The sequence below is a fragment of the Pteropus medius genome, unplaced genomic scaffold (assembly GCF_902729225.1).
Source record: "Pteropus medius unplaced genomic scaffold, Ma_sr-lr_union100, whole genome shotgun sequence".
In the NCBI taxonomy this organism is placed as follows: domain Eukaryota; kingdom Metazoa; phylum Chordata; class Mammalia; order Chiroptera; family Pteropodidae; genus Pteropus; species Pteropus medius.
The window spans coordinates 6,323,005-6,349,870 of record NW_024354550.1 but is presented as its reverse complement, the minus strand read 5'-3'; the positions used below and the strand labels follow the sequence as shown (position 1 = coordinate 6,349,870).

The window sequence follows — 26,866 nt, the reverse complement described above, 5'->3', positions numbered from 1 at the left end:
TCACTCAATTCCCCTCTCTTGATGGTGAACTGGCAGGTTCTCATCCCAGAAAAGCATATGAGATGTTTATTGATTAGTAATATATATAAATAGCGTGATTTAAATTAAGAAATTACAGAATTGAGACCATTGTAACACTGCAATGTTTAAATGAATAAATATTTCAGACTTGCATTATTATTGCAATTTTGGCATTCTAATGAGCTTCTAGGATATTCTTTTTTTTTGTCTACAACTAGACAAACTGTGTGACCAACATGATAGAAATCTTTCTTCTCTTTTTCATATAATAACTATGAAAATAATATATTAAATTTATTTACATATATTATTTCAAAAAGTGTCTGGTCCTATTGAGTTTACTGTTAATATTTAGTAAAACATCTCTTGAAAAGTGAAAGTAATTTTTATGTATGGGATAGGAAAATTACTGATATTTTATTAATAAAAACAAATTGAGTACATTTGGAAGGAAAAAAAGTAAGAAAGCCAAGGCAAATTAAATATGTTGTATATTTACAAACTGTTTAATAGTTAATTATACAAAGAATTGAAGCTATACCAGTTTCAGAAAAAAACTCAAAGGTATGCATTTTTCTCTGTTTGTCTTTTGCCTGGTAAATGGTATGTGCTGAACTATATAAACACCTGCTTTCATAAATTAATGGCATTGTTCCCTTCTTTTCTTGAACATGTTTATGAAGGCATAATTTTTGCAGGGGCCTAGAGTGTTGTGATTCGCAGTTGTATACTTGTACATTATTTCAAAAGACATTGAAAACCCTCAGGGAAAAATCTAGAGAGTGGAGGGAGGTTCATTTGTGGCAAGTCCCACTTGAGTGCAGCATCTTGAAATAGCTTTTTGTTTTCAAATAGAATATATTACATATTTCAAACTGTACATGTTTATCACACATTCCCTGGGTTTGCCTTATTTACAGATGGTTTGAATAAATTTTTCTGTCTTTCCTCAGCATTTGCATAGGGTGGTAATAGTCAGGAGCCAGCCCTTGTTTAACAGGAAGATGTTTTTACTCCACCGAATGTGATTTATCCAAATACAACAATGCTGGCATCTTTTTAGAGTGAAGTTGGCTGTTCTGCAACCCCTTATTGATGGTCAAAATAGTCCCTTTCGTGCTAAAAGGCTTACATGTCTTTAAAAAAAGAAGTTTCTTGTGGTATTTTGGATGTGCATGCTGACAAAGACTAAATTGACTTTTAAGTACGATATTTTTTTGCAATATAAATTAAACAAAGGTTTTCTTCCTATGTGTATAACACACTCCATATTGAAACAATTACCCATTTTAAAATCTTAAATAACTTCAGCTTTGGCACATTCTTCATATTTCTTCTAGTGCCACACACAGTTACATTACAAACCACCCACAAATAAAAAATAACACATTATATTAAAGAATTATGTCTCTCTCTCTCTCTCTCTTCCTCTCTCATATGTATATATAAATATATATATATATACACGCACACACAGAAATAACACATTATATTAAAGAATTATGTCTCTCTCTCATATATATATATATAAACACGCACAGACACAAATAGTGTGTATATATTACATATGTATGTATGTATATGCATAGGCATATGTGTATATGAATATATATGTAATAATATCATTCCTAGAAGTAAGATCATGACCTTGGAAATGAAATGCAGGATTAAATTCTAAATTTGATACATACCAGTTGTTAGGAACTTTGGCAAAGTCCTTAATTCCTCTGAATTTTAATATCCTCTTCTGTAAAATGATAATAAAAGAAGTACCTTGGAAAGTTATGAGAATTAAATGAGTTGACATTGTAAAATATACTCATTACAAAATAGTTGCTCAAAAAATGAGTTATTTATAGTATTTTAATAATCATTTATTTTTAATGCTTTTCCATTTGTGTTAATAAAACATGTTTATTGATGTGTCTCAATTCATTGGGATAAAAAGCAAAAATGTTTTTCTTTGAACATCTGCCATCCCACCCTAAAAACTATGCTATATTAAACTTCTCTTTTTCTCTCTATAGTAGGTCTCTTAGTTAAGTATTGAGCAGATCCTATATTGTTTTGTTTGTATGCTTTCTTTTAATTTAAGACCCAGTCCTATTAATTTTAAAACCGTAATTGTGCATTTCCAGACATCCTGGCAGTTTGCACCTGTCTGTGGATATGGTGGCATGGAGTAAATGGGCATGTTCTGCTTTTAACTTCCCTCCTTCCCCTTCTTCCAGGTTCACTGTCCTAAATGCTAAAGCAAGGAAGAGGGAACATAAAAAGGGCAGACTGAATGATGATGCAGTCATCACCTTGGTTAGCCCTAATGAGTATTTTATTTCATATTGCTCCCTGAGTATCATAAGGATACTGAGGGAAAAGGGCTGACACCAAATTACTCTACTGATGAAGGACGCAATCCTGGGCAGCATCTCTAGGCATTTGTAGTCCCTGAACAATTTAGCCACATCTTCAGGTGGACTACCAGTGAGTGGCATTCATATCCTAGTTTTCCAAGCCATGGATGTCACCATAGGACACTAGATACTAATCTCATCTACCTTCTAATACTAGCGCTCAAGTTGGCAGGCTTGTGTGGAATCTATCATTTTTCTTCTCAGGAGTTCAGAATTTGATGAAGCATTTTCATGACTCTTCCAAACGATATTCCTACCCACGTCATTTCCTTCTTAGAAATTTCTAAGAAAGAAATAGACTTTCTTAGAGAGCATTGTGACTGTGGAGCAAGTCACTGACTAAGTAGTCCTCTAACTAGAAATCACTATATCCCTTCCCTTTGTTCAGGCACTTTCCTTATTTAAGTGATAATCTCTTGGCATTCTCCTCCCTGGGGAATAATTTCTTTCCATAAACCTTGCTTTTCACTAATGTCTAAACACTCTCTACTATCTTAGTATCTTATATTCACTATGGGTGATGGTGTTGGATGGTAGTTAAAGGATTGCTTTGAACTAATCTGTTCTCCAGCTCTGTGGAAAGATGGTTGAAACTAGTTATTGGTAACTCTGTGAATTTAAATTGTAGGATACAGCCTTATTTTGTCCTCAGCTTTAGTCCTTAACTAATTCCAAGACATCAAGAAGAGTACCTTGAAGCATTTTGTAAAAAGATAGGTAGAATAATGGTAATAGTGATAGACTTGAAAATAGCTAATAATCTTTAGTGAAAGTCATAAGGGAGTAATTCAGAGAAATATTGCTCTTGGTTCTCAGCTTTTTTTTTTTTTTAACTAGAATAAAATCTAAAAGAAACTGTCATATGCTGAATGTGTAATTTTTTAATCCTATGAAATTCTACTCTATAGTCAAAATGAATATTTGCTTATAATGGTACGAGTGACAATGAAGGAAGAGGAAAGGCACAGTTTGTACATTTATAGATCAGTGTGTTTCAGGACTGATGTCTGTTGTCTTTGGTAATAATAAGCTGTCAATAATATCTAGTATGCTTTAGGACAAATACATAGGCATCGATGTCAAAATAGTATCACTTCCCCTTTTGTAATTGAACATAATCCAAATGACAAAGCATAAAGAGACTTATAGATAGCTGAGTATATTTCTATTAAAGTTGAATCAAAAGGTAGCTCGGGTTGGTTAAAAGTGCCTCTGGTTTTAAGGTAAATTTCTTACAACTCAAAATAAAATATCTTAGACATTCTCTGATTTCCTGTCGTTCCCTCTTCCCCCCAATAAACTAGATACACGGAAGCAAAGTTCAAATCGGTGTGTTTTAAATTTCTTGATAAATTTATCCTTTTGTGAGCTGAGTCCTATGCGTTTATTTACCTTCCTACAGACGGCAGCCCGTGAGCCCGCCTCCACCTCCAAGGCCGATTTCTCCACCGCATACCTATGGCTACATTTCAGGACCCCTTGTCTCAGATATGGATACGGATGCGCCAGAAGAGGAAGAAGATGAAGCCGACTTGGAAGTGGCAAAGATGCAGACCAGAAGGCTTTTGTTACGTGGGCTTGAGCAGACCCCGGCATCCAGTGTTGGGGACCTGGAGAGCTCAGTCACTGGATCCATGATCAATGGCTGGGGCTCAGCCTCGGAGGAGGATAACATTTCCAGCGGGCGCTCCAGTGTTAGTTCTTCTGACGGCTCCTTTTTCACCGATGCTGACTTTGCTCAGGCGGTTGCGGCAGCCGCAGAGTATGCTGGTCTGAAAGTGGCACGGCGCCAAATGCAGGATGCTGCTGGTAAGTCGTACGCTTTTCACTGACCTTTCACTGAAGAGAACACAATCTGTATATGTCAGTCGCTGATTATCTCCTATAATCTTACGTCCTAGGTGAAATGCAACTATTATTACTGTCCTTTTTTTCTTTTTTTTCTGCCTAAGGAAACTAAGGTCCAAGAATTTGACATAGCCTAATTATTCCCTTTTTCTTGACAAGGATTTTTTAAATCTTCTATTTTATTTTTATTTAATAAGTCATATAATGTGAGTAAAGCTACCCTAGAAGTCTTCATTTTTAAGACTGTCATAACAAATATATATACAATTCCTTTAGGTATGCATACAGTCAATTAAGTGAGGTTTGTGTTATATGTTCTTTTTAAGATGTAAAACATCATCAAAATAAAATGTATTATGGTAGTTCTGTTATCCCATTTAATTAGAAATTCTCTCAGAGAAATAGATTAATATCCAGGGGGCCAGTTAGCCATTGGAGACAAAGCTATTTCTCCTTCATTCCTATTCTGTTCATGCCTTCTCAATTAGAATATTAATTTAATTACAAAGATATAAAGATATTTGTAATATACATATATTTCCAATTACAAATATGTTCTATACTTAAACATTGTTAATTTTAATCTAATAATTTGGAGAGCAAGTTAATCTAAATGAGTATTTATATATTTTTCTAAGTTCCCTTTTCATTGCCAGTAGCCCATTTTTAATTACTATACATCCTTTCTTATGTTTCAACCCATTTTTGCTCATCTTCTACCCTCAACCTGTTTTAGAAAGTAAACAGTATGAGAAAGAAAATCACTTAAATTTAAATCATACATTTATAACATGATTTGCATTTTTGTAGAATAGAATATATACATACATACACTCATATACATGTTTGTGTACTTCTGGTAGCCAAGAAATACACACAGTAGAGTAAAATAATATAGCCATCAAGAAAGAGATATATTTCTAAGAATGAAAAGACTATCACAACAAATCAATAATTGGTATTTTGTTGTTTTATTTTTCTTATTGTAATAACTATCACATCAGCAGTTTCCATGTTCTCTTCAGATACTGGACTGGTCATTATTTCTTATCAGTGTAGAATATATTTAGAGAAAATTTAACTCACATCATAAAGTGACTTTTATATATTATTTATCAGGAATGTATTACAGAAAAAAATGTCTGATAGCGCTCAACCAATTATTGTAGAATATATACTTTATTTTATTCAGACCTATAGTTTATGGTTTTCAACCAAGTCCCTCCCCCCAGTAGCTGCTGAATATAAGTATGCAAAGCTGCCCGTCTTTCCTAATAAATAAATAACATCTAACTTTATATATAGCTTTTGTTTCTCTGTATTTCCTTATTTTTTAATCTTCTGTAAAAAAAAATAAGTGAAATTAAACATCTCAAACTACTGCTTTCAGATTGCATTAGGGTGTATTTCATTCAATTCATTAAATAAAGGAAACATGGAAATAACATTGAAAATTCATCTATGAACAACCGTATACCCCAGCAGTAGATGGCCTTATGCAATAGAATGAATAATGTGTTCGGTTTCAGCCCTAATTCTCTTTTTTCATGGATATGTAACTTTAATTGTAATAGTCTCCATCATAGCTAAAGAGAGTTTGGTTTAATATTTTATCGTGTTGTAATTTAGTGGCACTTCTGGTTTTAGTTTGGCTCATAATTATAAGGAACTAAACATGCATTGGCCTCTGCCTATTAAAATGTTCTTTTCAGGAAAGGGTCCTGCTTATCATATGACTTGAAATTAATATGAATGAATTATCCTATCACATTGCTTCTCACTTGGCTGCATTAATGTCTATTATTTAATATGCTTCAGTTAGCATCTTTAAATGTGTTGATTTCACTATATGTGAATTCTCCTGTTTATAGCCAAAAGACATGTTGTCTATGTCTGTTTGAAGTTTCTTGTCAAATAACAGAGAGTTCTGGATTTGTTTCTCTGGAATTTCTAATAGCCAAAATAGAGAAGATCAAGTAAGTGTAGGGCCACTAGAACTCCATTGCTATTATGGATTAAATATGTGGTGCCTTTATAAAACAATGTCTCCGTAAGACACCTAGAGAATTTGAGAGCCCTGAAATGTATGTTATCTGATTAACAAATTTAGTTATCACTGGCACCTGAGAATATTATCCCTCCAAAACCAAATACAAGCATACCTTGTTTTGTGCTTTGCTTTATTGCACTTCACAGATGTACTTTTTACAAATTGAAGGCAAGGCCCTCCACCAACAAAATGAGTATGACTCCTTTTTTTGTGATACTTGTTTTGTTGTGGTGGTTTGGAACCAAACCCACAATATCTCTGTGGTATGCTTGTAATCAAAAAATACCTCTGCCACCATCAAAAATCATAAAAGTCTCTGGAAGTGTCACTTTATCCCAAACCGGCAAGTTTCTATATTGTGATAGAAAAGAGGCGTAGGTAATTTTTGGCACATCTAAATTTGTGAGCTAGCTTAATTTCAGGCCACCTTAAGAGAAAATATTTGAGAATGTATTAAGATAATAGGAATATGGCTTCAAAAAATAGCATAAACATATATTTAATTAAAATAGAAGATGTAATTAGTACTCTTCATTGTTAGAACACGAATTTCTTAAGGACTCTAGCTATTCCTCTTGAGAAAGCGACATTGAATATATTATGCAAAAATTTAATTAGTATTTTTATTTAACAATAACTTTAGTGAAGTTAGTTGCAAATATAATTGGAATGTTTTTCTTTAATAAATAGGTATCATGAACTTTACCAGTATAAAAATATCGTGGTTTAAAAAAAAAGCCTAAAAATGCTTTTAGAGTATTTTTCCCAGTGGATAGCACAAGCAGAGTGACAAATATCTTATTTGCTAGAATTTTTGATTTAAGCTATTTTCTTTAATTAAGGATGTTTCTACTTTTCATGTGTATTTTTATCATTTCTATTGTAATTAAAATCTGTTGATGAGTTTGGCTTTGATTTTTTTTATCTCAGGCCGCCGACACTTTCATACATCTCAGTGCCCTCGACCTACAAGTCCTGTTTCTACAGATAGCAACATGAGTGCTGCTGTAATGCAGAAGGCCAGACCAGCCAAGAAACAAAAACACCAGCCAGGACATCTGCGCAGAGAAACCTACACAGATGGTAAGTCCATTGAAATGATGAAAACATCTATGAATCGTGCCTATTTACTCTGGTTCTTCGTGACTAGAAAATGTATCCACTGACATTAGAAATTACATTAAACTTCCATTAACAGTAAACCTCATATTACTTATAGGAATGATTGACTTCCATATCTTCTAAGGCATCTCTAGTCCCTGCAATTTTCTAATAAGTTGGTTATTTAAGAAACTAAAACAATGTATACTTTTAATATTTTTAAAAGGTTATTTTGTAATTTCAAACAAATAGGCATTATTATAGTTAAAGTAATGGCATGGGATCAGCCTTCACCAGACTCACTGATAAATCTTCAGTGTCCTCATTTTTTTACCCTCTGGAGAATTTTGCATTTAAATAAAACATAATAAGCTCATGCAAATATTAATTATAACTATAGTGATGTTACAAACAGTTATTTTGTGAACCAAGAGGCAAGCCGAATCATCTTTCTTCGTGCCTTCACACATAATATCGACTCTCACTGAAGAGGTAAGGCTTTTATTCTCAAGGGAGCACAAGAGAATAATGCAAACATTGTGCTGTTGTCTAAAGAAAGCCTTTAATGAAAGTGCCTCAGGTGGCCCAACATTTATTAAACCACCACCTTCTCGTTTTATAAAACAACCCCGAGGGATTTGTTGAAAATTCATGTAAGATAAATTCTCTCAGACTCACCCATCTTGTCAAGTTTGCTACATTTGCTAAAGGTGTGGGAGAAGAAGGGTGTCATAGGCAGCGTTCCTTACTTCTTGGTCCTCTCCAACCACAATCTGATTAGGACTTTCATTACCAGTCAGCAATTTTTCCAAAAGGGCATCATTTGCCATTATCATATGAAAGCCTAATATTATAGATTGTTATCCAAGGTTACAAGAAGGATTTTCTGAGGCACTTCTCCCTGTGATTCCTGCCACTTGACAGAAAAATTTAATACAAAGATCACAGCATGATGAGCACAAGTAATTTTGCAGTGAGTGGCTGTCCATGCTATTATCTGTACTTTATTCGGAGTATTTTCTCTCACTAGCATCTATCTGATATTAGACTACATTAAATACTGGCATGACATAGCGCACCTGGGCCTCCTGGCTTCTGCCCAGGACTCTTTTGTCAGTGAAACTGAGCTGTCAGAATATTATCTGATTTTGAAGGGTTATTACAGTAGTTTTGTGCATGTTTGCCTCTGTGAAGGGACAAACACTAGGTGTAAATCCCCAAACTCTATCAGCAGTTTTACATTTATGGAACCCCTGTAATGGCATTGTACAAGTTTTATAGCTTTTCTATTAGTTTTATTATCTAGAAGAGAGACGCTCCTAAGTGAAAAACTGGTTAAACAGCAAACCTTGATGTAAATACATCAAGGTTGAATACATAAGGTAGAAAGTCTAGACTAAAGCTTCGTGTAGCTCTCTCTGCCTCTTATTTATACTTGTTTTGAGAGGCTTCTAGCATTGAATGATGCTTTTTAAAAATGCTTTAAATAATGTGTAAGCATGCCAAGTTGAAAGGCATAGCATCACAGTTATAAATTACACTATGCTTGAAAATTGTGATCTATATTTATTGTCTCACATTCTGCAGTACTTATTTCAGTGTGTTTAATAATTAAATGTAAATCGTAACTAATCTCTGAATATATTATTAAGCTGAGTGATGAAGTACCCAAATTTTTAAGTCTATTTCAGAAATACCAAATAAATATATTGAAATATTTATAAAGCCAAAAAGTTAACTTAAAATATTTTTTTATTTCTGTGTTAATTTTATAAAAGTGATTATGCAGAATTATCATACTATAATGTAGAAGCCAATATTTATTTTTTCAAAATTACAAAAATAGACAAAATGGAAATATGACTAAAGCTATTTTTTAATTTTAGCTTTTATTTTCCACATTTTGATAACCAATTATTTTTTAGTTATGTTTATTGTCCTGAGAAGTATTAAATTTATTTCTGGATGCTTTCTGATTTGGTTAGAAAAAAAATAATAAAGTGATGTGTTATTTTATAATTCATATTGATTAATTGAAATCATGCGAATGTAGATACCTGTAAATGCATCAAATAAAAGAAATGCACATACTATGACATCAAAACAAACGTCATTTTCTTGGAAATTATTTTCTCAATTTACTATATTGCATTTTTTGAAAAAAATCTTCACAGACTTTTTCATGAAGAAACTCAATGGCAGACACAATTTGTACAATTATTAAAAGAGAGAGGAAATGGGGAAAGACTTTTAAAAAGCTGCCTATTAAAATGTGAATTAAATATATTAGTAAGATATGAGGTTTTTTTTTTCACTTTTGCTTTTTAATGGTTAAAATATATTAACCATGATGGTTGTGTTTGAATACTGTTAATGGACTTATGTGAACTATTTTCAGTATATGATATATCAGTCTTGAGTATGTAGAATTTTTATTTTGAAAATTTTGTTAAAATTCTGGAAAGGAATTTATGTAAACTATATAAAGAAAGATAAAGAGTGGCTATGTCTGATCACTTAAAGAGTAATTTTTGATGATTCTTGTCAGTCAACTGTGTGTTAGTTTTCTAGGGCTGCCGTAACAAAGTACCATAAACTCAGTGGCTTAAACAATAGAAATTGATGTCCTCACAGCTCTGGAGGCTAAAAGTACAAGATCAAGGTGTTGGCATGGTTGGTTTCTTCTGGTTTCTTTTGGCTTGTAGGTGGCCATCTCTTTTCTCCCTATTTCTTTCCTTTGTCTTTCCTCGACATATGTATGTGTACTAATCTCATTTTATAAGGAAACCAGTCAGAGTGGACTAGAGCCCACCCTAAGGACCTTATTTTACCTTCATTACCTCTTAAAGACCCTAAATCCAGATACAGTTTCCTGCTGAGGTACAGGGATTTATGACTTCAGCATATGAATTCTGAGGGGACACAATTTAGCTTATAACAGCTCTCCAGCTCCTGATCAATGGCACTGTGACTGTACCTCGCTCTGTAGGTAAAAATACTAGGCCTCCTAACACACAAGGAATGCTCCATGTTGTAGTCATAGTGACATGACAGGCAGAATCTATTTATTTATTTCATTTCTATCACTTCCAAGTTTAACCCAGATGAAGGGTAGGATTAAAATATATGAATATTTATCAGTCAGAATTTTATTGAGTTAAAGCCAAGCATAAGTGCATTTCTAGGACCTTCTAATAGATTCTTCCCAGCCCCTCTTTTCAACTATTTCCGATGCATTTGCATACTTGATTTAAAAACCAAATTTACATTATTTCTCCAGCCCTACTTTTCATAAATTATAAATTCACCACCCTCCTTGGAATGATATTATTTTGACTTGATTTATCATTAATTACAAGGTCTTGGGAATGTAAGCAGTTAAGTAAATAGAGTGCTGGACCTCCATAGTGAGGTGATGCTGGCAGAATTATCTGTATGTGTATGCTCCTACATACTACTTTTTATGTATTATACTGGTATTTGGAAAATCTTATATAAAGAATAGTGTTTATATGATTATATAAAGAGCCTATACACACACACACACACACACACACACACACACACACACACACAAAACAGATCCACAATCTCATGTTAAATCCAAATTGAGCTCTTAGAGGTATCAATTGGGCGAAAGCACTATTTATCACTATGTGAAAAATAGAATTATTTATACTATAATAATCCCTGATTTGACTCAGTAATTATTTTGTAATACTTAAAAATAATTTCTTTAGTAATCTACTTATATAAGAAATCGAACCTACCAGCGTTTCCCTCTAATTGTCAGTTAGATATACTAGCAATTATATACATGAAGTTAGAACTCTTAAAATTACCATTGGGTTGTCTTCTCCTTTTCTATTCATGTTATAGATAACACCTATATGGAGCATTTTGTAATAGATTTTGTCTCGAGTCATATATTCCCAAGACTTTGTATGATATTATAATAGCAGTAATCATCAGTTTTGATATTTGTTAAGCCCAGACATTTTATGATTTGATGATAGTAGCAGTCATCAGTTTCCATCAGTCTCCTGTATTTGCAATCCAGTTTAAGTTTATAGAAAGCAGATAGTGACGAAATGAACCTGCTGTCACTCACTCCCTCTTCTTCCAGATATTCTCTGAATTAGGCTTTTCTCCTCCTCCCATTGCCATTCACAGGCTCAGTCTGAACTTTTAGAACTCCTTGGTCTTGGGTTTCTTGGCTTTAATCCACTCAGTACAGTTTGTCTGCTCATATTCTCTTTTTTGTTACTTTTAATAAACAAGTAGCAGATGGAGGTGGAGCCTTCATGATAGCTCTTTTTTCAAGTATCATTTTTTTGTTTGTTTTGTTTTTTAAAATCCATTAAAATAGTAAAGGAAGAAAATCAGGCACTAGTGACAACGGCAGTCTATATTGTAAGACCAAAAATCTTTTGATTTTATAGAATCTGAGGAAAATCAGTGCTGTTGCTATATACATTGGCCATCATTTTAGATAAAGTGTTAAGGCTATTTCATGAGAAAATAGAATGTGGTGAGCTTTGAAAGCTAACAGCAAAAAAATGTGAGTAAAAGTTCGACTACTTGGAGTCCTGAGTAAAACAGCTGGCAGTAAGATGGTGTCTCAAGTTTTCTGCTTTCGAAAACCAATATAGTAATTTCAAATGCCTTAGTTTTGGCTATATAATGTCAAGAGGAAATTAGTTGCAAAAAAAATTTGTACCTACTTATGGGACAAAAAAAAAAGCATTAATTCATTTTTTAATAATATAAGAAAGAAATACTAGGTTAAAACTACATGATATCACTTATATGTGTGATATAAACCTAAAAGCAACAAACAAACAAAACAAACATAGACTCATGGACATAGACAATAGTCTAGTGGTTTCCAGAGGGTTTGGAGGATGAGGCCAGTTGATGGGGTAAAAAGGGTCAAATATGTGGTGACAGAAAGAAATCTAACTGTGGGCAGTGAATACACAATGCAATATATATATGCCTTACTGTTGGATTATACACTTGAAACTTATTGGATTTTGTTAACCAATATCACTATAATATTAATTAATTAATTAATTAATTTTAAAAATATTTTTTTAAAAAGGATGAAAAAACACCTAAAGTTTCCTAGAACCTTAAATTGCTATTATATTAAGAATTTTCAAGACACAATTTTAATATTCAAGAGCTGCTCATACAGATATACATAAATGATAGTCAGTAGGTCATTGTCAATAATAGGAAAACATCTGGAAATGACCTAAATATCTTTCTGTAGGGATTGACTAAATAAATAATGTTATATTCCTAAAATAGAGCATAACGCAAACTTTTCAAAAAAAAAAATAGAGCTGTATGTTTATATAGGGATATGTATACAACTACACAGTTAGCGGGGGGAAATGCAGTACCATTTATGTTAGTAAGAAAGAAGGCTGGATATTTGTGTATGGTACTTTTTATCGGTGGGCAGACAGGCACTATATACAATTCCAGATGTAGATATTTTACATAGTTCCTGATGCGAATGGTGCTCCCTGGAGTTATTTGACTTGGTAGCCTTGCTCTATGTGAATAAATAATTTCTGGAATGATCTATAGAAAACTAAACTGATTATCTCTGCACAATCAATATTGAGGATTTGAAATGAAAGAGGGGAGGTATGAAGGGTTATACTTTCGAGTTTTTACAGACTGAATTTTTTACCATGTAAATGTGTATTTTTTGTTTAAAATCTTGATTGATTTTATAATACTAAGCATTTAGTTGAGGTTTTATAAATGTCTTTTTAGTTGATTTATTCTATCACATAGACATTACTCTCTCAATGTGAAAACATTACCATTTCTAAAGTCATGACTCAAAAAAATAAATAAATGTAACTATGCTGATAAGTCCCAAATCTCTGTTTTTGACCTCTCTTGAAATTCAGATTCCGTGTATAGCCAGCCACCTACTGGACATCTCTATCTGGATATTTCAAAGGCTTCTCCTATTCAGTTTTCTAACATTGAACTTACAGTGTTTTTTCACAAACTATCTCTTCCTCATCCCTGCATTCTTTATCTTCAGTGATGTTTTTCTCATCTACCTAGTCAACTATGGAAAAAATCCTAGAAGTAATCTTAGATTTTTGTTCCTTTCCCTTGCTTACTGGGAATAATATTGATTTTTCATCATTAAATAATATTGATTTTTCTTCCTTAATCTCTCAAAGATAACTATTCTCTATCTGAACAGCCATCAGTACTGTTATAGCCTCTGTCATTATTTACACGAGCTATTACAACAACCTCTTGGCCTCCTGGATTTAAGTCTTTTCTTTTAAGCCATTCTCTATACTACAGCCAGAACAACCTAAAACTAGAATCTACTCATGTTCTTCTACTAACTTATCAGCTATCATAAGGATACATATTTCTCTTCCCTAGAGTGTACATAGGAGTCATCCCCCCGACCCACAGGAGTCATTTGAAAAGATAACACCACTTAAAATACATTTTCTAGATATCAAATTTTATGCTTACTTTTTAAAAATATCTTTAGGTATGTTTACAATATATAAGAAATTGAATTATATGCAATGTTCTGGTATATATAATATGTTAATATATAACTACATATATATGAATAGATGAAATTCACTTAATTTTACATCATTGATTATCTGGTTTAAAACATCTGGTTGCATATACAAAGTGGAGAGTTACCATCAATGAATGGTAGATTATAAACAGGTGATAGAGTGAAATAGTGTAAAGAACACTGAGCCGGAAATTAAGAATATAATAGCATTAGTCCCGGTTCTGATCATATCTAATTTTGAGATTGTAAAATAATTTAAATTCTGTGTGGTTGAGTTTCCCTGTCTACAAATTGAGAAAAGATTTAGACTAGATTAGAGATAGCAAATAGATCTCAACTCAAGTGCCATCCTCAATCAATTTGAAGTGGTAACCGAATGAGTAAGAGCATGCATCTGGGACCAGAAACATTATGGGCAAAATCAATTAGGAAGGTCTGCCAGGGTTTGGAGAGGGAAAGTTACAGCACTTATGCCCATATCATCTATCCCAAGACTAGATAACCTGTAAGTATCAGCTCTATGATTCAATATTTCTGTGTTAGATAACAATGAGTACATTAAAATTATTGGTCTTCCTATTCCTTGATTGCCTTCAGTTGTTCTAGTCGCAGATGAATTTGACTCCAATGATAATTCTAATATTTGGTGATTTTATAAAATGGCAGACTTTTACAGCATTTTATATATTTCTTTTTAGATCTTCCTCCTCCTCCTGTGCCACCACCTGCGATAAAGTCACCCACTGTCCAATCCAAGGCACAGCTGGAGGTACGACCTGTAATGGTGCCAAAACTCCCTTGTATAGAATCAAGAACAGACAGATCTTCAGATAGAAAAGGAGGCAATTACAAGGGGAGAGAACTATTGGATGGAAGACAAGTTGCTGATATGCGAACAAATCCAAGTGAATCCAGAGAAGCACAGGAACAGCAAAATGATGGGAAAGGACGAGGAAACAAGGCAGCAAAACGAGACCTTCCACCAGCAAAGACTCATCTCATTCAAGGTACTGATTTATTCAAGTAGCAAATGAATATAGATTGAACGTATATTTGCAACGTGTGCTGTTAGATTCATACGCTGTTAGGTTCTCTAGGGCAATATGAAAAGTAGTAAGATTTAGAAATTTTCTCTCTAATGGGGGGACAGGCATGTACCCAAATAATTTTTATACAATTAATTCTAATACACGATATTATATAAGACTTCCTTAGAGAGATGCTACTTGAGTTGTATTTTAAAAGAAAACGTGATTTCAACAGGTTAAACAAGGAGAAGGGAACAGCAAATAAAGGAAATAAGTAGAGAAAAAACATGAAAGTGTGAAACTGATTTCTAGTTGGCTGGTGAATAGGATGTTTGGGGCCAGAGACACATGATAAAAAATAAAACTAGAAAGGTGGTTGGATCTGATTGAGAAGGCCAGGAATATTATTCTAAAGAGTTTGAGATTTTATCATATAAGCAGTGGTGAGCCAGCAAATAATTTTGACCAAGAAATGACAAAATCAGGTTTGTGTTCCCATCAACAAACAATTGGATAAAGAAGATGTGATACATTTATACAGTGGAATATTACTCAGCCATGAAAAAGAATGAAATCTTACCATTTGAGACAACACAAATGGACCCAGAGGGTATTATGCTAAGTGAAATAAGTCAGACTAAGGAAGAAAAATACCATATGATTTCACTTAACATGTGGACTCAAACAAAACAGAAACAGAGTCTTAGATGCAGAAAACAAATTGATGGTTGCCAGAGGGTAGGAGTATTGGGGAGCTGGGTGAAAAAAATGAAGGCATTAAGAAATACAAATTGGTAGTTACAAAATAGTCATGGAGATGTAAAGTACAGCATAGAGAATGTAGTCATTAATATTGTAGCAACTATGTATAGTGCCAGGTGGGTACTAGATTAATTGGGGAGATCACTTTGTAAATTATATAAATGTCTAACCACTATGTTGTACACATGGAACTAATATAAAATAATATTGAATGTCAATTGTAATTGAAAAAATCAGATTTATGTTGTAGAAAAATAATAAATAACACTCTATAGTTAGGGAAGAGACTGGAATCAGGTAGATGAAGGTATCAGAACATTAACAAAATAATCTAGGTATAAAATATGAAAGCACTAAATTAAAACAGTTGTGCAAATGAAGAAGAGAGAACAGAATACACAGATGTTTCAAAGACAGACCCAGTAGGACTTAGAGATTAATCGAATGTAGAAAAGTAAATTGAAATAATGGAGTAAAAAAAAGTTATTCAAATGTTAATTAGATGGTCCTATATGGCTAGTGGAACACAATTGTATTAACTAATGTGGACCAAACAGGGAAAATAATAGATATCTTGGGGAAAATAATTTCAGTTTTGAATGAATTAAGATGCTGACATGAACACAGATATGAAGAGAATCAGTAAGAATTTAGAGAACTAAGTTTAAACATCAGAGGAAAGGTTGCAAATAGTAGATTTTAGAACCATCACACAGAGGTGAAATTATATGAATTAAAAAAGCTAAATTATCAGCATTGATATACTGGTTAATGTTTAGCAATCGATTCTCTAGGAAGAAAACAAGGCAAAACCCCAATTTGTAGCCATTTGCTTACCTCTGTTGTATAATTACTACCAAAATGTCTGGTTTCAGGCTGCTAATATGAAGTCAGTGAATGTGAAGTTGAGAAGAGATGTCAATGAGAACACGTGAGCTAGCTTCAGCACATCAATCATCAAGGATAATTATATTAAAAGATTAGGCAAAGGAACAACATTCTATAATGGAAACTGAGATGGATCCACCCAGAGATATAAAATTATCAAGATATCCAAACTAGAGAGAATAGTATCCTAGAAAGAATGTAGGAGGAAATTTTAAGATAGGAAGAAATATGAAATACCACATCAAGAGAAGTTGGATGTGAATGGTGGCCAGTGGTGAGAGTAGCGGGAGACACAAAGAATTTGCAAAACGTTGTTTATGGGTGATATTTAAAAGAACTATTTTTAGTACAGTAGTCAGAATAAAAGACAAACTGTCTGGGATGTGAAAGTGAATGAAAATTGTGAAAAGGAGGTGATAAGCATAAATTCTTTTCAGAAGGCCAAAAAGAGAAAAAGAGGTTGGGATAGAGTTTGACTGGAAGGTAAAATCTGTGGAAATGTTTTAAGATAGAGTATTTGAACATGATTATAGACTAAAGAGAAGAAACCATTTAGGAGGAAGAGGTACAAGAAAAAGATCGATGAAAGAGTCAGGAAAGAGTAATAGGGAAATGAATCATAGAAGGCTTTAAGAGCACTTTACTACTCTATTTTAATAGATATATTTTGGTAAAATCAGATATCAATCTATTGTTCTGTTTTTTTATGGGCACCTGGTTATTAGCAACTTCCTTTCAATATAGAGGACAGTTTCACATTGTTCTCTGACAGAAACCCGACCCAGTCATGGACTCAGCAGTGAACCGATGAGTAAAGCTGTGCATTTCAGGCAGGTATCTCCACTACGTGACCACAAAATACTTAGTGACATCACTGCATTATCAAGTTTTAAAAACAGCTTATTTTTATCAGTTAAGCCGAAGATTATCTGAATTTTTGACTCATGATGACTATACTTCAAGCAGAGATTCATAAATAAAATGTCATGATGTAAATTATGAGGTTAATATCTGGCTGAAAGTATGGACCAATTTGGTAGTCACAAGCAAGCTCCCTCCAAAGTAGGTGGGTTACTTTAGGAAATACTTTTACAAACCTGGAAAGATCTTGGTATATGCAGAATTAGAACAGAGAGATGAAATTATTTTTATTAATATTCAGAAATCTAACAAGTTGTATTTTGCATTATAAAAATATTTCTAACTCAAGAACTAAGACGGTAACCCTTAATCCAGAAATAATGAACCTAATTCCATGGAAAGCACTGATGTACACTGGCCAGTTATTATTGTATATGTCCTGCTTTCCCAAAGTCTTATTTGAATCATAATACTGTGTGTATGTATCATTGAATTACAATTTCTGTGCATTGCTGAAATATTCACCTTCATTATTCAATTTACATTATTTATAATGAAAGAGACACCCTGATTTACATGTGAAACATTTTTTTTTTAATTAAAGAGAGTGGTCTTATAGACTAGAATGTCTGATCTTTTTGCTGACATATACTTCAATTAGTTCAATGTATTTCTACCTATATCAAACATCTACTGTGTTATTAAGCATTGTACGAATCTTGGAATTTTTATGTGCACATGAGCCTTGGCTTTAAGAAGCTTATAGTCAGAGAGAGAGACAGTTTCATATATATATTCATATTTGGTATAATGTTTAATCATGTCATGATACTTGAGAGTCCGGGGAAGGGACAGTTATCCCAGTCTTGTGGGAAATTTAATGTAAAGAAAGACTTCTTGATCTTTCCTGGTAGAAATGACACATAAACTGAGTATTCTGGATGAATGGAATTTAGCTTGAGTAAGAAGAATGGATAGATTGTTCGGGCAGAGAAAGTCAGCATGAAAAGCTTCAAGGTACATTGAGGAGACTATAAGAAATTTGGTAAAGGTGGTTAGAGATGAAACTCTTGAGGTAAATGTAAGCTTAAGTCATAGAGGAATGTAGTTCTTGGAGACCTGTTAGGAAATATTTATAACCCCTAGACAAGAAATATAGAGAATATAAATCAGGCTATGGCAGCAGGGATTAGTGAGAGGGGAAAATTAAAGAAACGTTATAGAGTTAAAATCAGCCTTACTTGTTGCATATTTAAATGTGTGGAAAAGGTACATTTAAGAGGATATGGGAAGGGAAGGAAAAGTCTACAACAATTCCAGTTTTCTATTTTTCTATTTTTCGTATCTTAATGATTAGTGATTTCATTAGCTAGAATAGGGAATACAGAGCGGGGGCAAGTCTCAGGGAGTGGCATGATGAAGTCAATGTTAGACATGCTGAATTTGAGGGACACTCAAGAAGAAGTGTTCAGTTAGGCTAGTTATAGGAGCCTAAAATTTAGGGCATAGTTCAAGAGTTGGAAATATAAATTAATTATTCATCATGATAAATTATAGTTAAAGCCATTTATCTATTCACTTAAAACTTGAATAGATGACTTACTGTATGTCAAGCTGGAAGTACATCAGTACAAAAATCAGAAAAAAAAAAAAAACCTGTTCTCATGACAGTGGTATTCTAGAAGAGGTTACAATCTGTGAGAATGGATGCAGTCATCCAGAGAGAGTGAGTGTGGGGGTGACAGGAATACACACACACAGACACACACACACACACACACACACGGCTAAAAGTAGAAACCTACAGGATTTATATATCAATATATAAAAGACACTGCATAAGAAGAACACACAGAAGACTGGTCAGGCATGAAGGAAGACCACAGAGCTAAGAAAGTAGTAATGTTTAAATTGATAATAGTTTCCGGATTAGGGGCAGTGAGAAGTCTAGAGATAAAAGGACTGAAACATGGTTAACATTATCAAAGTCAACAATGAATTTTCTGCTTCATTGTACTAATGTGGGCATAAGTAGATTTCACTGGGATATAGAATGAATGAGAGTTGCATTTAACAATATTGAGTCCAAATTATTTTTCAAGAAGCTTGGCTGAACAGTGAGGAGAGAAATAAGATATTGATTCATATAGAGCATAAGCTTAAGGGGAAAGTTTTTAGCAAGAGAGATATTTTATTATATTGTAGTTTGTAAAAAAACTAAAGTCAATATAGAGAAAAAGATTGATGAAACAGGGACAGAAGATGAAGTTTACAGGAGATCAAGTGCTGTGAAGCAGGAGGAGTGGTCTTCATGGATTGTGAAACCTCAGCAAGTCAGAAGTCTGGATTAGGAGTAAAAGTTGTGATGCAGAGAATGGAATGAGAATGGTGCCATCAAGGAGGACCAAATAGGTATATAAATAGGGAGAGAATGTTTTGGCACAAGAGTGTGGGAACAGTGATTTAGGGCTGATATTACTGAGCTAGAGACAAGCCTTCTTCCTTCCACTGGAGAGAACTTTGGTGGAATCCAGATTTCATTCAGACAATGTGAATTATAGAAGAAGCACTTAGGGGAGGAGAACAAAACTGTATGTAGAAGAGTTGGGTTTTTATGTGTTTAGTGTCCATTGGGTAGAGTGGACAGGTTTTGGAGAGAAGCGAGCAGTTGGAGGATGTATCAACAGAACAAGCATCAAATTTAAAGCAGTACAAAGATAGAAATGTAGGTGACAGCAGTTAACTGGAGTGGCTTGCTTTTGAAGCAGGCAACAAAGGCAGGCTTCTGAGATTCAGGATTGTACAATGTGAATATGATGTTGAAACGGAGGTTGACATCTTGGTGTCTGGAAAGTGAACTAGAGCTTGGCTCTGTTTTCCTGGTTCAAGGAGACTGGGCTTTGTTTCTATCAATGCCTTATAATAATCTTTCATGGTTTACATAGGGATTTCGCTATCTCTTCTGTTTTTATATCAACGTTAAAAGCTCTTCTGGTGTAGATGTCACTTCTTTAGAAAAGAGAAAACTAAAGCCTAAAATAATCAGAGATCACATAGTGAAGGATAGAACTGGAAGCCAAGTCTGATTGCAGATTTGGTTTCACTCTTTTGATGATGTTGGTCCCAAGTGAGTTTAAGGTAGATAAGAGCTTATGAGTGGAATCCCAGCCACTACTAGGAAAACAAGGTTTGTTATTTTCGTTTTCAAAAGCCTGTGATGCCTTATTCATTATTGTTATAAAACGTCCTCATTTATTTCTGAAAAACATTGATGCATCCCCATTCAGAATTATAGATATGAGAGATACAATGAACATGTATAATGGCGTTCATATACACTTGTTATATTTCATTACACAGAGGATATTCTACCTTACTGTAGACCTACTTTTCCGACATCCAATAATCCCAGAGATCCTAGTTCTTCAAGCTCAATGTCATCAAGAGGATCAGGAAGCAGACAAAGGGAACAAGGAAATGTAGGTCGAAGAAATATTGCAGAAATGCAAGTTCTTGGAGCATATGAAAGAGGAGAAGATAATAATGAAGAATTAGAGGTATCTATAATTCTTTTTAAGTTTCTAAACATTAGACTAGTTATTATATCAGCCTCAAGGTTAGGAACATCCATCAGTCTACAGAAATGTTATTATTTTATCACAAACTCTAATGTCAGTGATGTCAGAAACTGTAATTCTGAAAATATAATGATTTTCTTAAAATGTGTTCCACAGTTTTAAATGGTAATAGCAGTTTCCTTTTAGACCCAGGGTTGATATTTATTTGCAGATATTCATATAAGAAATTTATATGACAAATATGTTGTTAGAAAATAAGAACTATTGATCTAAATAATTATAATTCATAGTGTTGTAGTATACTATAAAAACCCAGTAATGTGGCAGTTATTTGATGTGAATGAGGGTGTTCTAGCTGTGTTGTCACCCTATTTATCACTGGGGTTAATCCATGTGATTTGACCAACTATCATCCACCTTCAGTCTTCTGAAAATGGGAACCCTATTCTGGACACTGATCTTCCCAGATGGAGGAGAATGTTTCGTGAATCAAAGATATACTCCTTTGTTGGAATCTATAGATAATGAAACCAGATAGAGTTGACAATAAATCATATAATATTTAAAATTACTTTCAGTTTTTAAGATTGCATTTTTTCTATTTCATAAGAAAACAAGTCAAGGACTTTTTTTTTCTTACAAATATAGTTGACTCTTGAACAAAACAGGGATTAAGTGCTCTGACCTCCCTTCCCCCACCCCAAATCAGTCGAAAATCCATGTAATACTTTGAACTCGCCCAAAACTTAACTACTAATAGCCTACTATTGACTGGAAGCTTTACCAATAACAGTCAATCAATTAACACATATTTTATGTTTTATATATATTGCATACTATATTCTTAACAATGAATTAAGACAGAGAAAGCATGTTTTTAAGAAAATCATAAGGATGAGAAAATACATTTACCGTATTTATTGAAAAAAAAAAACAATCTGAGTATAAGTGGACCCACACAGTTCACACTTGTGTTATTCAAGAATGTTTCGTGAATCACAAGTAGGTTGTTAAATGAGTTTATAATAGATGAAAAAGTATAAGTAATTATATCTAAATTTTCTAAAATGCCCAATGTATTTGGATTTTGCGGTTTGGAATAAGAAGGCTTTCTTTCTACAAATACTGTTCCAGAATTTATTTTTCAAGTGTTTTTTGTTTGTTTTTGTATTATTTTGTTTTTGGTAGAAGATCCATTTCAGGAGATGAATGTAGATAAGTATACAGATAACTCTAATACCTAAAACTAATTAAAATTGAGCTATAATTGTTAAGCTGGGCCTGGGGGTAGTAGAGAAGTAGGCGTACTACTGCTCCTCTCCTTTGTACCACACCCCCCGAACACAGAGACACTATGTGGACATAAGTACAGTTTGATACTTGTCAGAGAACTACTGGATTTACTATCAGAACGAACTAAAGATGACAAATGAATTAGTTACCATGAGTACTTTCCAATGTATACTAGTGAATGAATGAAGAAACACGAACTATAAGAATAAAAACATAAATATATATAAATATAAATATAAGCCACTCTACGATTTATTTTCAAATTTAACAATAACTTATCTCTTCCAGGAAACTGAAAGCTGAAGACAACCAGAGAGGCATATGAGATCTAATGTGAAAATTATCACTCAGGATGCCTCATGTCTGATGACACATGACACCAGATAAAATGTTCAGTGCAATCGGAGTGTAGAAATTGTCGTTTTTATTCCTCTTATTGGAATTCCATTTTTAAAAAATTTTATTGAGGTTTTATTGTTGCTGTTTGATCCCTATCCCTATAAGGAACCTCCCTATTCCCCTTGCTCTTGGAACAAACCATTACACCTTACTTCCAACAAGGAAAGTATTTGACTTCTTGCTTCAGTCATCAGCTAGCAGGAGAGAACAGAACAGTTCTTTTGCATTTTGCCCCTGAGATATGGCATTGCACCGCTTATATACCAAGCCAATTTATTGCAAAATATTGATCAAAGATACAAAGTTGATTAATCAACCTCATGCCAAGGGCTCTCAAGATATAATCTTTCTATAACAAACCGCTAATGCAAATTAAAACATACTTCATTTTTACATGATTTTAAAATCAGTCTTTCATACCACTCTCTGCTGGGAAAAAAAATAAAAATACAGCAAATGCAGAACAACCACAATTTCAATGGAGTAGATACATTGTAAATATATACTCTTTGCAACCCCTGGTGGTACTTTATTTTGTCTTCATTTCAATCACTGAACTATATTCTTATTGGAAATGTTCTTTTGAATACGTAGGGATAAGCCAGTTGGATCTCTGGTTGTCTAGTCATTGTCATAATTAAGCCTAGCAAAAACCTTGTTCTATTTTTCAATCAAAAAGCAAATATAAATGCATATTACAAACAAATGGATGTTTTTAATGACCAATTGAATAAGGACATCCCTGTCTTAACTGGCCTAAATTTCTTCTGGTAGTGTCAGTTCAACTTTCAGAAGTGCCACTTAAGGAAGTTTGATTTTTGTTTTTTGTAATGCACTGTTTTTAATCTTTTTTTTTTTTTTTTGGTTTTAAAAGCACAATCACTAAACTTTATTTGTAAACCATTGTAACTATTAACCTGTTTTGTCTTATTGAAAAAAATGTTGAGAAGCATTTTTAACCTGTTTTGTTAATGCTCTATGTTTGTATTTGGAATATTTGAATGATGACAGATGGTGAAGTAATGTGCGTTCATTATTGTGGGCCATAAACCCAATGGTTCTTACTTTTTCTGGACTTAAAGAAAAAAAAGATTTAAGTTTGTTGTGGCCAATGATGAAACTTACAAGATTTACTTATAAGCTCAAATAGAGGCATTACTCGCTTTGAATTGCCAAATGATGCCCACCGACTTTAGATTTTTACGATCCTTTTTGTTGTTATATAAATTTCACAGACTTGATAATTGGTGCTATTTGAAGAAAAAAAAAAAGTGTACATTTATTTCTACACAGGTATCAGGCCTGACCCCACTGAAAAACAAATCCAAACAAAATTGAACCACAAAAAAAGCTGGTGTTCACCAAAAACTAAATGTGTTCACTTAGATAATTTGAAAGTTACATAGAAAGGGTATGCAGTACTAAGGAAACAATCCATGTGATTAATGTTTTCATTATGTTCATGTAAGAAGCCTCTTATTTTTAGCCATAATTTTGCATACTGAGAATCCAATAATCAGAAAAGTAATTTTGTCACATTATTTATTAAAAATGTTCTCAAATACATCATTCTTTCTTGCGTTGATTTCTTTTTTTCATTGTGTGATCAAATTTATTCCATTTAATCACAAGTTGTGCTGTCTTAACATTTCACCACTATATTTTCAGATGAGTAAATATTCTGTTTTATGAACAACCAGGTTTTCCTAGTAAGGAAAAATGCTCATTTTACTCCACTGAAATTAAAGATGTAAGATAAATCAAAACCTAAAAGTCATTTGATCAGAGGAAGTTTTTGATAGTAAGGATATATTCATGTATGTGTAGCTGAATTTTAGTCAACCTATTTCTGAAATAATTAGGATTTGTAAAGTTTGGGCCGTTTACATTTTGTCAATAAGAAAATTATACAAATCCAAAATATTTATCATTAACTATCTGCTTTCTTGTTACATATTCATGTCACATTTTAACAATGCAATACCTATCACATACCAGGTTGCACATTATTGTTCATTGAAGTCAGCATATTCAAGTGTTCAACTTTGGAGGCATAAGATGGGCATCATGTCTTAAAAGTGTCGAGAGCAGTAGAACCTAGTGAATGTTTTTTTCCTGTGACATATACATTGCTAAATTTTGAGTTGATCAGAAGTTGAAAATCTGGAAAATTGGGGGGCAATAAAAGGGGATGTAATTTGGAATCTAGTCTTAAAAAAAAATGAAGTAATCACCAGTATTTACTTAGAGATTAATGAGTCTATCAGTCAAGAAATCAGTTTTCAAGTTATTTCAAGGAAAAAATTGGTAAGACATGTTGAATGGCCTAGTTTTTCTCTTTCCCTTGATGAGTTGAATATAAATAAGTTAGTCTCTTTATTTGTGGTATGTGATATGCATAAAACTTATGTGTATTAGAGGGCCTGGGTTTGATTCTCAGTTTTGTCATGAGCTATGTTTCCTTGGACATGTTACTTAACCTCTAAGTCTCAGGTACTTTGCCTGTAAATTCAATAATACCTACCTCATGGAGCTATTGTCATGATTTAGTGCATTAATATATATGACATGGATTCTGTAAACCCCCAAAACAAGATATTGTATTTATAGACTGAAATCATTGCACACTTACTATGCTCACTTTTCACATATAGTTTGTTCCCAAAAACTTGCAAAGAGTTTAAAAAAATAATTGTGGTACAAGGATGGGGGTGGTTCCATATCTGGTGAGTAAAATTCACTGTGAAATACCTAATCTTGTAATAAATTCTTGGTGTTTTTGTTTGTTTCTTTGCTTTTGAATTCCTGAAGGCCACACGATGGGTGGTAATATGGTATTTTTAGCACATATTTCACCATTCAGGTGTACAATCATGTCACCTGAGGTCTCAATAACTTAATGTCTATTTTGAGCTACTGTTCTGCCTAGTGGCAGAAAAGACCATCTTAGTTCCAGGTAAATTCAATCATGTCTGACTTTTATAGTTATTTCTGATATAGAGCCTACATTTTCCTCTCCCCTTTCTACAGGGTGCTATCTAATTTTCAGAGGCTGTCTTCATGTATAGAAGGATGGCGTCAGGTAGTAGGGGCTTTTGGCATTACCACTGTTTCCAATGGTCTCCATTTGTCAGAATATTTACTCTGCATCTTCCTCTCCCCAATTTTAATGCCCATTATTATCCACTGACCCTTTCTTGATATTCCTAAGCCCTTCAATGTAGGTTTGGGTGTAAGGAGCAGGAATGGGAGTTTTGTATGTTCTTCTGCGCCATGCTGAGGCTCTGAAGACTTGGATGTGGATGACCTTCCTTAGGATCTCACAATATGTCACTATGTCTCCTAAACTGCTCATCACAATTGGGCTATGTGTGGGCTGGGGGAGGGGATGGTGGCTACTTTTGCAGTTTAGAAGAAACAAGCCTTGATTCTAGATCCAGATGACCTATGCTTGAATCTTGGCTCCTCAAATTATTAGCTGTATAACCATGGGAAAATTACTTAATCTGTAACTTAATCACAAAATGGTGAGAATAATATCTACTTTACAAGGTTATTGGGATTAAATGAGTTGATATATGTAGATAGTGTTTGATATTTATTGGGAAATACCTACTGAAGTAGAAAGTGCTGAATAGCTCACTTTGGTTTGATATTCCTCAAGCCTTACCTGACCAGAAAATGGGAGGACAAAAGAATCAGAAACCTCAAGGACACACTTAGTATATTTAATTCTCTGACCTTATATTTAATGTCCTCTTCCCAGTGAGATGGAAAGGGAGGGCTAAAGAGAGAGGGAGAGAGACAGAGAGAGGAGAGAGAGAGAGAGAATAGGAGGGAGGAAGGGAGAGAAGGATAGAAGAAAGGAAGGAGAGAAACTATCTTCGTATTTCTCGTGTCTCAGTCTTTGGTTTGCAAGACCTTAGCTCTTCCAACTCAGTCTTCTTTCTGCTACAGATTATGAAAATCTATTTTGAAACCCAAAATAAGTGTTCAATTGCTTTTTGTGATAACCATCCCTTTTCATTTCTCTGGTAACC

The 26,866-nt window shown here is 33.5% G+C and overlaps 1 protein-coding gene across 6 annotated transcripts in view; it reads left to right on the top strand.

The window, feature by feature from the left end:
• Nucleotides 1–24,395, top strand: part of ROBO1 (roundabout guidance receptor 1) — a 374,585-nt gene extending 350,190 nt beyond the window's left edge. For 4 of the 6 annotated variants that reach the window (XM_039855122.1, XM_039855124.1, XM_039855127.1 and 1 more), the window contains 5 exons: nt 3,835–4,241; nt 7,261–7,413; nt 14,716–15,024; nt 20,917–21,113; nt 22,716–24,395. In XM_039855122.1, the coding sequence (XP_039711056.1) occupies nt 3,835–4,241; nt 7,261–7,413; nt 14,716–15,024; nt 20,917–21,113; nt 22,716–22,730 (1,081 nt within the window). In that variant the 3' untranslated portion in view covers nt 22,731–24,395. The remainder of the gene's footprint in view (nt 1–3,834; nt 4,242–7,260; nt 7,414–14,715; nt 15,025–20,916; nt 21,114–22,715) is intronic. The other 2 variants (XM_039855125.1, XM_039855123.1) reach the window with 1 other exon arrangement.
• Nucleotides 24,396–26,866: the final 2,471 nt, after the last annotated feature.